Here is a 14898-nt window from a genome sequence, read left to right as displayed (position 1 = left end):
AATATTTTATGCTCCAGTAATCTATAAATTTGCTTTGTGATCATAGTGTTTATATAAATAATTTTAATAATGCTTTGTGATCATAAATGTTTATATAAATAATTTTTATAAGTTAAAAGCCTTTCTTGAAATGTGACTTAAAAGCGTTAATATATTTTATATTTTAAATTACAGCAATATTATCAATTGCTCTGAACTGTTCTATTCCTTCTGAATGGTTCAATTTTCCCTGGGTGTTAAGAATTTTTCATATCTTATTTCTGTATTTTCACCATGTTTTGGAATAACAGAATCATAGATCTACTTCATTCTTTTGTCATAGTGCATAACCTACTCAAACTGATTCTATTCTCTTTATTTTCAAGGAGGTTCTACAGCTTTAAAATTTCAGCATCTTATCTTTCTACGCACACTTCTGTCATGTGTAAATCTATTAAATTACTTAGTCTTATCTTATTTTAAACTTTATCACCTATCTCATTTATCTTATATTCCAAATTCAACAGCCGCATACTCTATCTTCTTCTCAGTTGAATAAATAATCCCAAAACGTTAACAATCAATGTTGCACTGAACCTAGCTAAAGATAAATATTGTCCTTTTAAAGATTCTTGAATCTTATGAGTCTTATTTGCCCCAACCTCCAATGGAAATGTCTTTGGTAATCATGAACAGATGCAGTCAGATATTAAAAATCACACGAGATATAGAAGCTATCTTCGTACTAAATTAAAACTTTATTGAATAAAGAACACTCCAGAACCCATGATCTGATGGACTAGGTCTACATTACATGCAATGAAGCTGAACATGACAGTAGTTTAACATGGAATGTCAAACAAATTAGTATTTCTCATTGTCCAAAACTGTTTGTGAGCTGACATGCAAGAAGAAGTATGATACTCTGCATTTTCACTAATCTGTGGAGTTTTAACAAGTCATTTGTAGAAACTGGTAGATTTCTTTAGGATATATTTCAAATAAATTAGTTACATGTGTACTACTGAAACCTCTTTCAACCTCTCTTGCATTCCAAATAACATCGTAGTGCAAACATCGAAGTTGCTGGTCACTCCAGAAGACTGTCAAACTCCTAATAGAATACACGTTCTGAATTAATGTGGAGTAAGTAAGACAAAATGAAAATTACCAGTTACTGCAAAATTCATTTAAACACACTTAATAGTCCACTTTACGCATTTCTTCTAAGTTTCTCACATTAATTACTAAAGCCTGTTTACAGTACTAAAATTCTATCATTCAAGCATCAATGATTACATTTCAGAAAAAAAAGAGAATCATTCATTTCAGCAATAGCATTACTGCTATATTCTAAAAAAGAGAAAAAAAAGAAAGAAAAAAAACATAACTAACAAAACCAGTATCCATAATAGGACACATGGGGAAAAAAACATTTTAGGGGAAAAAAAAAGTGTGCTCTACTTGCAGAGCAGGAGTTATATAATGTAAACACCATATTGGCCCATACCACAAAATCCATGAGAAAGGTTCAAATTTGAACACCGTGTATGCTTTATTTTCAAATCTGTGTTTGTGAGTTTATACTGCATCTGCTTGTACCAATACATGACAAATAAAATACACTCTCAGACACAAACACATACAAGTGATTGTTAAATATTGAGCATGGCTTGCTTCCCTGACTCTAACTCAAATAATGTTAAGTGACATCCCAAATGTCTTTAACATCTACAGAAACCATTAAATGAATGTGAATAGTAGTTGAGGAATGATGAAAAAGTGATACATTAGCGTATGATGCATGTGGATGTAAAAAAGAATGTTCATATAACTGGCTGAGATTTTCAAATGCATGGAAAGTCTTTTTCTGTGGGCCTTGTCTGTACTTTTAACTGATACCAAGAATAAAAAACATAGTAGCACAAGTCCATTGACACCTGGAGGGTCAGGCCTAGAAAGCTTACCTTCAAAGTGCAAATTTTAACAATGGAATGTTCTAGCAGGGACATAAGGACAGTCTTCCATCTTTTTTTCTCAATAAAAAGAAAGAAGATGTTCAGGAAGTATTTTTTTCCTGGCCAAAGTTATTTCAGTTTCTTGGTAAAACAAAAAAGTATTTAGCCAAAAATATCACCCACTCTTTCACATACACAGAACTACTCTTAGAGGGGTGGGGGAGAGAAAAAGCCCTTACCTATGTTATCACCTAATGCAACTTTTACTTAGAACTTAAGTTCTTTCAATCAACTACATTAAATACCAACATGTAGCTCCCTTTTCCCCTCCCTCTCTACCTGACTATCCCACACACCCCCAATGAACCTAAATACTCTAATGTCTTTGTGTTGTTTTCTAAGCCTCACGATGAAGCCTGTTGAGTACCACCTCCACTGGAACTAAATGAACACCTAAGGTGCACTTTCTATAGCACCTTTTTTCTTCTCCACAATTAGGTGGAACCTTGATACCCTCAAGCCTGGATTCAGATCTCCAGATCATCAGGCCGAGGACGGCTGCTGGCACGACTGCTGGCTCGGCTGGAAGGCCGCTGGTCCACAATGGCTAGTGGTTGTAGTTCGTGCCCAGCAGCTAGTTTTTTCGAATTCTGGTTGTCATCTGGGAAATCAAATGGCTGTGCATGGGAGTTAGAGATGGTACTTCCGGCCTGCCCCATTCGATTTTGTTCTGCACTGAAATTAGCCCAGTTTTGCTCACTTGCTTGTTTGTTGTAATTGCGGCAGGAAGAATTGTTTCTGTCTCCAGTGACCAGCTTGTACCCAGGAGGAGACATGGGCGAAAGGGGAGCCGTCGGTGAGGAGCAGCCATTGAAATAAGCGTATTTTGGAGATCCACAGTCTTTGGAGGGGCTCAGAGGGCCGGTGGTGGCATGGTAAGGGTCAGTCTTCCCCTTCACACGGTCCTTGACACCCTTGAAGAAGACGTAGAAGAGCTCAATGATGTTCAAGGCAAGGGACACCAGGGACACCACCAGCATGAAGATGATGAAGATGGTTTTCTCTGTGGGACGAGAGAGGAAGCAGTCCACCTGGTGTGGGCAGGGATCTCTCTTGCAAGTGTAAACGGCACTCAAGCTGAATCCATAGATGTACCACTGGATCAGCAAGAAGGCCACCTCAAAGATAGACTTGAAGAGGATGCTGATGATGTAGGTTCGCAGCAAGCCCCCGCGCATTTTCACTTTGCCGTGCTCTTCAATACCATACTTGAACTTCTTTATTTCAATCTGCTTCAAGTGCATCTCCACATTGACACCATCAGTTTGGGCGACTTTGAGTTCCTCCTCTTTCTTGTTCAGTTTCTCTTCCTTTCGCATCACGTAGAACACATGAGCCAGGTACAAGAGGGTGGGAACAGACACAAATATGATCTGTAGGACCCAGAAGCGCACATGAGAGATTGGGAAGGATTTGTCATAGCAGACATTTTCACAACCAGGTTGTTGAGTGTTACAACGAAAGGCAGACTGCTCATCACCCCAGGCTGACTCAACCGCTGTCCCCAGGAGCAAGATTCGGAAAATGAAAAGGACGGACAGCCACACCTTTCCTCCAGCAGTGGAATAGGCTTGAACCTTGTCAAGGAGTTTGCCTAAGGCACTCCAGTCACCCATGTTGCCCGGGTGCCACCTGAAAAGAAACAGAAAGACAACTAAATGATCACAAACTGCAAATTGTTTATTATACAGGTTTTTCATTCAAAATATTGTAAAGGGTCTCATATCTTTTCCAGAATTCCCTCCCCACCAAAACAAACAAACAAACAAAAAACAAAGGCAGGCTTTTTCAGTCCCATTTTCTCCTACACGAACAGGCTCAAATTTTCTTGAGATAAGTCTTTGAAGCAAAAATGAAGTCTTAGAGCCTATGTATGGAGTAGACTGCAATCTTGCCTGCAAAGATGTATTACTAGCTCAGCCACTGCCTCAATACGTAACTGCAGAAACTGTCTCTGCTAAGTACATCTGCTTATTTTATCTGTCTGATAAATGAGGACAGTTCAGCCCTGGTAGGCCTGTGTCTGGATGCAGGCCTAAGCAAAATGCTGATGTGTGGTATTCAAAAAGCACAGGTATCTAAGAAATAAAGTAAGAACACCCATGTATACACACACGCATACACGTGCATATGCATTGTTTCCAAATCTCAATCCTATTATGCAGTTGACCCTTGAACAACATGGGGGTGAGGGATGCAAACCCCTGTGTGGTCAGAAATCCATATATAACTTCTGACACCCCCCAAAGACAACTACTAATAGCCTACTGTCAATTTTATAGTAACAAATGATAGAACAGACTAGTATATCTAGATGTAATGTATGCATTCATGACATACCTTTTTCTTAATGTTTTCGATTTCTAGGCTATAAAATTTGTCTATGAGTTTTTTCTCATAATCACAAATCTCAAAAAATTTCCAATATACTTTTTGAAAAAAATCCTCATGTAAGTGGACCTGTGCAATTCAAACCCATGTTGCTCAAAGGTCAACTGTATAGCACTTTATTTCTAATTGTACTCTGAAATGTTTCTCCTTGGTATTTCAAATATAATTTGTGTATACTCTATATTAAGGTCATTGATACCTCTCTGTTTCTTCTTAAGCTGTGATTTATGTGGTTCAGAAATCTGTTTTCCTCCCAGGGAAAATACGTTGAACTAAAACACACTGTATGACACAATGTGTCTATACGCAGGAACCTGTTTTCAAAAAACAGATTAAATGCACAACACTCATCAGGTAAGAGTTCAGTTTGTCTCAACACTAAATATAACCTGAGAAATAAAAAAGACCAATTTTAAAGTGTTAATCTCTAAAAAAATGATTGATTTTTGTCTTTCAATTGCTGTGCACTCTCAGCCTTTCACGTTGAACCCTTAGCCTATTCACTCAGTCTAACATCCTAGCAACACCTAGATAAGTTAAGCCTAGGACTTCCCCATTCTTGGGGATGAGAAATAGACCCAAGTTTGTACAGGTGATGAATCCTAAGTTATTTATCTAGTTAAATTTATACTTCTATTTACCAGTAATCCATTTCACTGCTGAAAATTGAGGTCTCAAGGGTATTGGAAATACTCAGCTAACAGTAGAGCCAGAAGACTTATGATTTCAAAGCTAAGGCTCTTCAATGCACCACACGGGTTTTAAATTTATAGAAAAGCTGGGTTAAAGCTAGAAATGTCTGATACATACAATCTTTGCAAGGGCTGGAAGCTGGGAAGAAATGAATAACCTTACATGTGGCAGGCATAGAGAATATAGTCTAATTTTCAGGAGAGAGTAGTAAGTGGAGTTTAGAAAAGGACGAAGTAGTCAAAGACTGTTCAATAATTTAACAAAAGCAACGCAAAGACTTCCAGGAATTTAGTAATGAATTTTAAAGAGTGTAACTAAAAGTAGGATTATATAGGCTTGTTAGAAATATGTTCATTGTCTGGATATATAAAGAAGTTTCTCATCTGGTATTGATTATGTGCCATCTTCTACTTGTAGGAAGTAAATGAAATCCAAGGGAGTCCCCTTCTTCACCATGCAATACTACATTTCTGCCTAATGCCTGTCTTTCCTGGCTGTAAGGCCAGAAAAAATGACATGGAAACCTGGCCTGGGATTTCCTGGATGGAAGAAAGAAGAGACGGCTGACCCATAAAATGAAACTATGCACCAGCTCTCTCAATTAGCAGTCAACGTGTATCCTCAATGACAGCCCAAAGACTGGTGCCAAAGAATGCTGGGCTAAGCTAAGAGTGGGAGGTGGGTGGGTAGGTCACAGAAATAAGGCTTTCATAGTGACCACAAAAAAGGGAGCTTCCCTTCCACATTTAGGAAGAGTCATTTTAGATTCTGAAGCGACCTGTTACACAGTGAAACTGATATATGAAAGAAGCAGTCAAAAAAGAACAAAGGCTTATGGGTTGACAAAGAGTTAAATAGCCAAGGGACATCTTGAAGTGAGAAGGAGTAATTTATCTTTGAAGGACAGTTTGATGGTGAGAGAATGCAAAAAGAAGGAAACTGACAATTTGGCAGAAAATACTACATTGGGAATGAAGAAGTACAGCCCATGAGGGTCAAACAAACATAACAGAATTTTTGGAGCTATATCAATAGACAGTTGCTATGTGATGATGTGTAAATTGGCCCTAATTCTGTTTGTAAAGAATTACAATATTTTGCCAGTGTCATCTGCTTTTGCTCAATACTTCCATTGTTGAGGGGGTGGGGAACACAAAAAAAACAATCAAGTATGAAATGATAAACTGTTAGTATACATCTCATCACATTCATGTGATGATCAAGCTCAAGACAAACTTAACATGTTTAGAAGTTAAGTGCAGGCACACTGAGCAGTGGTCATTCTGGTTAGTGTTTCATCATTATTCAAAGTGAAATATGATTGTGTAGATGCTCGTGGCAATTAATTACTAAGCTTCTTTACATTGTATGCAAAATAAAACTTGACTTTCATATAATTCTAAGATACCATAAAAACACACCATACTGCCACATTTTGTGAACTGGGTCACTGGGCAGTTCTCCAGGACACTAGCAACTTCATTGCAAAGGTGTCTTTTCTTTAAGCACCCACACAGTTGTCATTTGCATTAATGAGTTATACACTTTCATCAGAATGAGATGAATTATCTAATTGGACACCTACTACCCTATAACATGCAGATACCTGTTATTATCACTATCATAGAGACCATCAGATAAGTAATCTGATGGCTTATAATGCTTGTGATTCTCATGGAGAGGCAACAAAAATAGTTACCTTTTCTGGTAGTTGCTGTGAATCACAAGTTCTATCAACTGGTTGTTCCACCCCCAACCCCATGCATATTTTCATGTTTCCAAGACTTAGTTGAAAAATGGATGTCCTTTTATAAGAGTGTAATTATGTTTACAGAATCCTGGGCACTGACTTATGGAGTATATACCTCATTCTTATTCAGCAGTATAAGGCAGATATATTCCTTAACTGATACATGAGAAAACCACCCCAGCTGAATGGATATCATGTGTGTCCACACCTGTACCTCTAGGTTCCCAAGTTAGGACTTAATATGGAAATTAAGGTCTAGGTGAAGGAGTTTTGCAAAGTTTTCATCAGGAACAAATGCTTGACAGCAGCTGACCATTCTTCTTCTATCTTCCATGTACCACATTGGATAGAATTTTCCATTGCCCTGTTTGACCTTCTAGATGACAGGCCAAAAGCCACAGGCACCCAAGTCTGGCCTGCCTGTGAAGCTGCTGGCCCTTTTGCAGTGGTCCTCGAATTGCATCACAGTCACTTGGAGACACGTTGGTTAAAGACATACATTTCTGACACTCACCAATCAGAAGGGATATGATTTTTAGTAGAGGGGTTGCTGGGAAATTAGTTTTTGTCTTCTTTTTTTTTTTTAAATAAATATACCAGATGATTCTGAAATAAGGTTTTAGGCCAGGAGGCAAATAATAGCTTCTTGACATTTTGGGGGCTCTCTTGTTCAAAACATTTAGGAGTGGGATGATGTCCAGAGAGCAGAAAGTGCCTAAAAAAGTCCAGAGGGTGGCCCAGCATGGGGAGCAGAGGCTCTCGGGACACCCAGAACTGAGCTCACCCTTCACCACACTGCCCTCTCTCCTCCACCTTCACTTCGCCTGCATCTGCTGTTCTTCAAGAACTCCAGGACTCACTTTATTTAAAATGAGAATTAAACTTCAACTTTAAATTACTTTTGACTGTCCCTTTTGCCAGAGCTCAAAAATAAATCATCGTGTCATAGCCGCAGTGAAGTTGCTCTGTCATTAACATCCTAATAATTATTATGAGAACTAGAAAATATTTTACTTTCAATTTGAAAGATTTTCCCAAGAAAAGACAAGTGTAATGAGTTGAGAATGGGGACTTAAAAATAAAACCATGAAGGCTAAAAATGCATAAGGAAATGTCTATGTAAGTTCCTGATAAATCATCTAATAGATTTATAGGGAAAAGGGAAGTGCTGTGTGTGTGTTTGTAATATACTAAAAAAAAAAAAAAAAAAAAAAACTTTAAGCACCAAAACTAAAACATAAACCTTCCTGATGTTTTTCTTTAACTCTGTAAGAACCCCTGTCTCTTGCCGATGTCTTCGAGTGAGCTCAGTTGTGACCATTACTGTAGTTACAACAGCCAGATGTTCTTTTGGTAATATTGATATTCATACATAATTCACATAGCCCACATTTAATCAGTCAGCGAATACCACAGGGTTTATCTTCTCCCCCAAAAAAGATTATGACTGAGGCTCACTATCATCCCTGTTCATAGCTGATCTCAGTGATGGACACCTCCCTTCGGGTTTCATGTCACCAGCCTAGCCACCCTGCTTGCCAATCCACTCTCCTCAAACCATCAGTCTTGGAAAAACCAACAGGCCAGTGTGCTTCTCCCAGCTCTGCTCCATCCACGTGGCTCACCCCCTCACTTCCTTAGGTCTCTGCCCAGGTCTCATCAGACAGCACTCCAGGCCTATCACTTTCTATTCCCTTGTCCTGTTTTTATTTTTTAACGGCTCTAAGCTCTACTTGACATATTATGTATTTATGTATTTGTTGTTTGTCTCCCTCCATGACAAGAGATTACTACTACCTGCTTTTCTCAACTAGAATGTGAGCTCCATGAGGGAGTTTCTTTCGTCCATTGCTGTAACTCTAGGGCTTAAAAGAGTAAGAAACACTGAACAAATACCTACTGAATGAATTAAATGGGGCCTATATAAAAAAGGCACCAGGTTTCACTAGTTTGTTTGTTAGTTTACCATCTCCTTGGGAGTCTCTCAATTGCAATTACATATCCCAAATTTACAAAGTTTCAAATTAATTGAAAAAGAGACTTTCATAGTAGTAAAAAAAAGGAGTATTGTAAGCATCTCATATTATACAGACCATCAAATTTTCAAGTGACAATTGCTGAAACAGAATTGTCTGTGGAAACAACATGCTTCAAATGATTCTTGAGCAGGATAGGACTGAATTAAGAAAAAAGCCTCTCTATCAAAGAGCATCTTGAATTTATCAGATGAGATTACAGTGATTTGGGATTATTGAAAAAATGTATTGGGTATCATAGATGTTTATTTAGTTTCACTATTATGTTGTTACAGGATAAGATTTTAAAATAACAGCTAAACCTGTGTTGTCATACCCCAATTCTGCAGTATTCTGATTACACTACACAATTTGCCACCAAAAATAAATAATTCCACAGTGTCTTGCAATAGAAGAAACAGACTATTTAAACCTGAGTTTATTTCAAGAATGACAGATCTTGGGTTGTGGGGAAGAGCCATAGATGATTATTAACCCCAGTTAATATAACATTTCTGTATAGTTGGAGTAGATGCAGAAAATTAACTGATTTGAATCAGGTACCATGAAAAATATTCCCAGTTCATCAGACACTACACACCATTTGCTTCCTTATACCTGGACGGTCAGTTTAACTCTGTGGAGTATTAAGTGTACTCCACATAAGCATCTGTTCTATCTAAAATTCTGCCTTGTGGTTCCCTGATTATCCTTAGATTCCTTTATAAGGAATGATATGGTTACATTTCCACAGGTATTTCAGATGTGACATTGAACTATATAAAATCATTGTTGGGGTGGGAAGACAAACCATACTAATCAGCCTCTCTTTCCCAGGCACTCACCCCTTTTCATCAGCTGTTTAAACTACATCAGCCTCCAGAGAAAAATGAAATGGATAGGGGCTGAGGCTGAGGGACTTCATCCCAATAGAGACAATTCTCTCTCTAGTTCAACAGCTATCACTCAACTCCCCACTAACAATCTGCTCCTGATCACTTTACGGGTTCTGGAGGAAAAACCCTAAGTCAGAGGCTGCAGGCTAAAAGCCATGTTCTTCTATTGTGCTCTGATGGACTTAAAAAATGTTCTTTCTGCTAGTTCAGTTCTTGGTGTTTCACCCCACCTTCGCCACCAAATTGAGGATTTTTATTGAACAACCCGATTATTTCATCATTATATAAATATGCATTTCATGCCCTCACCAATGTATTTATTAAGAAAAAACTATTTTCTTCAATGAGAATTAAATGAGATCATTCATGCACATGAAGTTCTTAGAAAGAACTCAAAGTTTAGCTATTAGTCTTTAAACCATCATTAGATGTAGATATAGCTCATTTGTTTTCTAATTTTGCCATCTTTTCTTTAGCAAAGTAACAATTAAGAAATGATTAACACTTTCCTAATGGTGATCAGAATGAGTTTCCAAGACACTCTTGAAATGAGAGTAATATTGCTATTTTAACAATCTCATACAGATTTATGGGAAGGAAGAATTTAGCCCCCCCCTTTCTTTTAAATAGGGAGAAAAGATCTTGAAGATTGTCTGCCTGTCTTTATGCTTGTATTTGGAGGAATCTACCCCACTCATGAAAAAAAGCCATATCCTATAGAATGTACCTGTCTCAGAAATTGCCCACAAAAGGAAAACAAAAACAACCCTCCACACACCATTTTCTATATTACTGTGAACTTTAAGCAGACCATAAAACACCTATTTTCTAGAAATTATTTTAGAAGGCTAGGTAAATTTGGATATGAAGACTATGGAAGTTTCAAGACAAAAGTCATTGATATATAGATCTCACTGCAGTTTGTGTTTTAATTTTGGCAAAAGATAGATGTTCATACATAACTACATGGTGAACTACAAAGTGGAGAGTTAAGGCAGTTTTCCCAAGAACCCAAAAATAAGTTAATTAACCTCTCATGAAGGAGAAATTCTGGGAATTTTTTTTTAACTTGACTGTCTGTATCGAATATTGGCAGTAATGATAAATACTAGATAATCACGTTTTCTCCAGAGCTGAACTGGGCTGTGTGGGTAAGCTTCAGCAACCTATTCAAACAACTGAGAATCTTGAAGGGAAGTCAAAACAACAGGAAAGGTGGAGTAGAAGGTATTAATCACTGCTGACTTTCCTATCATTCCCTTCCCTCGGGTATCACAGATAAAAGCTCTGAGACTCATACCAACCTACACCTCTGGATAATATAAAAGAAATGAAGGAATGTAGTGAATTGTGAGTTTTCCATCCCTCTATATGCAGGAATTGGAAACATCTAAGTAAAAATAACAACTCTAGAAACACACCCTTTAGATGTCTGCTACAGACTGTCTTTGGAACCCTGTGTCCCAGGGAGAGTCAGCAACGTAGCAATCACACTGCAAAGGGTGAGGAACTGGGTGGATGGGGCAGCTGTGGTGATAAACTATAAAAGGTATTGGAAAAATGTGGGACATGTTTAAACGGTGAAGAAAGTAGGAGCAAAACTACTACTAGATTTTCCAGAGGAAAACAGGTGACAACTATACCAACTTTGGAAAGTTCAAAAGCATCATACATATTTGCCAGGACAAAACTTATTCCTGCCATTGGTAGTTTTGGGTCAGTTCGGCCTACCTAGAAGAAATTACTCTTTCCCAGGAGGTATTTTCTAACTGGCTTATTTCATTCTTTGAGGTGGAGTTAGTTTAATGAGATCTTTGCATTACTTTTAGGCAGCCTTTATTTTCAGTAATCCCTGCTCAAAAGTAAAAAAGCAGCCTCCTTTACAAAAAAATCTCATAATCTATTCTTCAAATTGCCAAAGGGCATTTATGACTGAGTTCCAGTATACCACCAGTCTTGGGAGGGTGAGATTAAGCTCTCATTTCATACTTGGTTTGGGGAAACAAAATAAATTAAACCCACCTCCAAATAAAACCATGTCTATTTTTCTAACAATTTATAGGTCTCCTCTTCCCACCCCCAGCTGAACTTCTGGAGAAACAAAGGCAGGGCTTAGGCAGAGGATGAATCTGAGGTGGTGCGTCAAGGAGAGTTTATGGTAAACTTTATCAGAGACGCTCAGTAAACACTTGGAGAGCGGAGAGCACGGTGGGGGTGATCCGGTGATCCGCTGCTCGGAAGCTCAAGGTTTGAGTTCCCCAACTCTGTGCTGATTTGCCTTTGGACACGTCATTAGGGGGCTTCCCCCGCACCCCATTCTTGGGAAATTTGAGAACTTGTAGGACAATCACAACGGCAATTAAGGAAGGTAATTCGCAAGATATTCAGGTTTCTTTACCAACATACACACAGTGGGATTCAACAAGTTGAAAAGAGCACTGTGTATGAGGGTGAAAGGGCAATTAGATTGACACATTTAATTAAATTAACATTTGCCTTCTTGTACCATTTGGCGCGCAGTCTATCTGCCTCACTCCCGCCCCTCTCCCCCTGCCTTTCCTTTTCACAGGCGGAACTGGGATCTGCGCTGGGTTGACTTGTAAGGATTTCAGGGAAACGTCTCAACAAACTTCTCCAAAATCCAGAGGCTCTGGCAGCGCAGCCCGGAGCAAGCCGGGCGGATGCTGAGATGGCAGGGGGCGCCCCGCGCCGCCCCGAGTCCTGGCCTCCGCAAAGCTTTCATTTTTATATGCTTTTCAGCATTGTCTGGAACAAATACTTCCAACTGCAGGGTCACACCAAGAATCTAATTACTTTAGTCTGTGGGAGTAGAACAGACACAGTCCCTATCGGGCACGAAATGCATGGTTCGCTGCATTTCTGGCTAACAGAATGTGTGTTGCCAATAAAATTATTTCAGAAATCGAACTCCTAAGTAATAAATCAAAGCAATCTTTGCCTACTGGCAGCACCCCGGGGGTTCCAACTCAAAAAAGTTGCCCAAGAGCTCTGAAGTCTGTTACAGGTTCGGACAGGAGGAAGGTGAGTGGGGGTGGTGAGTTCTCTCAAAGGCGCTGCAATTTAAGAAATTTCTTTTCCTATTCTTTCTAGGATCTCCCATCGTAAGAGGCAATTTTGGAACTGCACCCTGGCCCACGCTTAGTAAGTAACCACCACCCATTCAAGGCATTTCATCTCAATTGCCAACGTGGTCGAGTAAAAGAAGTGGCTTTCCTGGGGGTCTCAAATTTCTCCATTGTGGTTACTAACACGAAGAGACTATGTGCTGTTGCTTTGAAAACCTCAATAAGACAACTCTGATTTTTATACCTTTTTGTTTACTGAGGAGAAATACAGGAAGGGACCACGTGGAAGTCACCTAACCTCAAAGATCTGAACAAAGCACTTTGTTAAGAAGTTTGGTTTGCAAAGCTATAGAACATCAATCAAGATTTCCATATGAAAAAGCACACAAGTGTAGAATTCTATAGCAAACGTCCTAAGCAAATTTGCACTTTGATTTTTGTGATGATGTCAGTCAAATCCCCACCCCGGACCCTGACAGCCACCCCCATCCACCCCCGCCCCAGCCAAAAGTTTCAAAGTACCTAGACAATTACTGATTACAAAAAAAAAAAAAAAAAAAGTAAAAGTATGCGCTAATATGAAGGGCCAAATAGTAAAGTAGTGCTTTATCCTAATTAAAAAGGTCTTAATATTCTTTTACCTGTTGCATTACTAACAGAAAATTTTTAAGTCAAAAAAATAAATACCGAACGTTCAATTTTAACTTTAAAACTAAACAATTTCACGTTCAACATTCCATTTACAAAATCATATCAAGGCCAAAATTAACACATTTTAAAACTTTAGAAATGCTTTACTTATAGAAAAAGAAACGAATAAAGTTTTGTTTTAAAAAAAACTTACTCTTTCTCTTAACAGAAGTGAAGTAGGCACGCCAAGAGATTGAACTCCTTAGAGGATGAAGTAAAATGAAAAAGCAAGTTCAGGCACTCAGACCTGTCTATTTAAAGTTTAAAAGTCTGCTGCTGTTTGGTACTTTCCTCACTCCTTCCCTCTAATGAAAGAAAAGTGCTGATACCTCGTAAAAGCCTTTTTCTAATTGGAGCACAGAGCTTTTAAAAGTTTCAAGCCACTGACTCAACGAGGAGGAGGGGCTACAAGACAGGGGAGGGAAAGAGGAAGGCGGGGAGGAGGGCGGCGGGGGAGGCCGGTGAACTTGGACTGGCTGGCCGAAGCGGCGGAGAGGAGTGAGTACTCAGGTCGAGATAAAGTTGCAGTTTAAATTTGCTGACCAGAAAAATGAAATAGCATTAGTAATGTGAATGCCCCTACTTGTAGTTGCTCTTTACAGATAGCAATTACTGGTTTTAGTTAGTGCTTGTTTCACCAAAAATTCAGTGGTAATAAAAAGTTGTATTACATATTACAGCTGTCATATAACACCCTTTTCTAAAGTTAAAAAACACATGTGTTTTACAGTAAATGCAAATAGTGGAATAGTATAGCCAGTGTAAACTTGTTTCATACTGGCCAAGGTGTGAGAAGTTAAATGTGGGTGTGAGTTATTTGATGATCTAATTCCTTTCCTCTAAGTTAAATAGGGACAATTAACAAAGGAAATGGTGGGATGGGAGATAGATATTTCAAAAATGAACATGTATGGTGGCATGCCCACCTCAACTCCTCAACCACTTTGGATTTTTCCTCTTTCCTTCACTTAGCAAAACCAGTATTTATAACTATTATATTTAATATATTTTCACTGTGAAATCTTGATATCTGACCTCTCCTTGATCTTCCAGAAGCTGAAAATTCTTAATATCTCAAACCCATTCACACCAACACACTAAACACTCAAACTCTTTTGTAGTTGACATGTCAGGATATTTTTTAATTAAATAACTTATGTGTTAAGTTGACACTAAGTGGCTCCCAAAGCTATAGACCCTCCTTGAGATGAGCCTACTGTCTAAAACCCACTGGAGAGTTTTCTGTCCAAGGACAGAAGGGCTACATAAATAATTTTTATGCGCCTTTCCCCCTCTTCCTTGGCCCTCTTTCTTTAGCACTCTGCTTTAGGGTGTATAGTAGCCTGAGTCATGTAGCCTCATGTTTAGAGTGGGTAACTC

At 38.6% G+C, this 14898-nt stretch overlaps 1 protein-coding gene across 1 annotated transcript; it reads right to left on the bottom strand.

Moving 5' to 3' along the window:
• Positions 1-718: 718 nt before the first annotated feature.
• Positions 719-13874, bottom strand: GJA1 (gap junction protein alpha 1). Its single transcript, XM_017641098.3, has 2 exons — positions 13673-13874; positions 719-3629 (listed from the first exon to the last, which is right to left on the bottom strand). The coding sequence occupies exon 2, from the start codon at positions 3611-3613 to the stop codon at positions 2465-2467; it is 1149 nt and encodes a 382-aa protein (XP_017496587.1). The 5' UTR covers positions 3614-3629; positions 13673-13874; the 3' UTR covers positions 719-2464.
• Positions 13875-14898: the final 1024 nt, after the last annotated feature.

Source organism: Manis javanica, chromosome 13, assembly GCF_040802235.1.
Source record: "Manis javanica isolate MJ-LG chromosome 13, MJ_LKY, whole genome shotgun sequence".
NCBI lineage: Eukaryota > Metazoa > Chordata > Mammalia > Pholidota > Manidae > Manis > Manis javanica.
This window is presented reverse-complemented; position numbering and strand designations above follow the sequence as displayed.

Excerpts from the sequence above, each read along its gene's own strand:
- GJA1 (XM_017641098.3), bottom strand. The coding sequence starts at position 3,613 with ATGGGTGACTGGAGTGCCTTAGGCAAACTCCTTGACAAGGTTCAAGCC.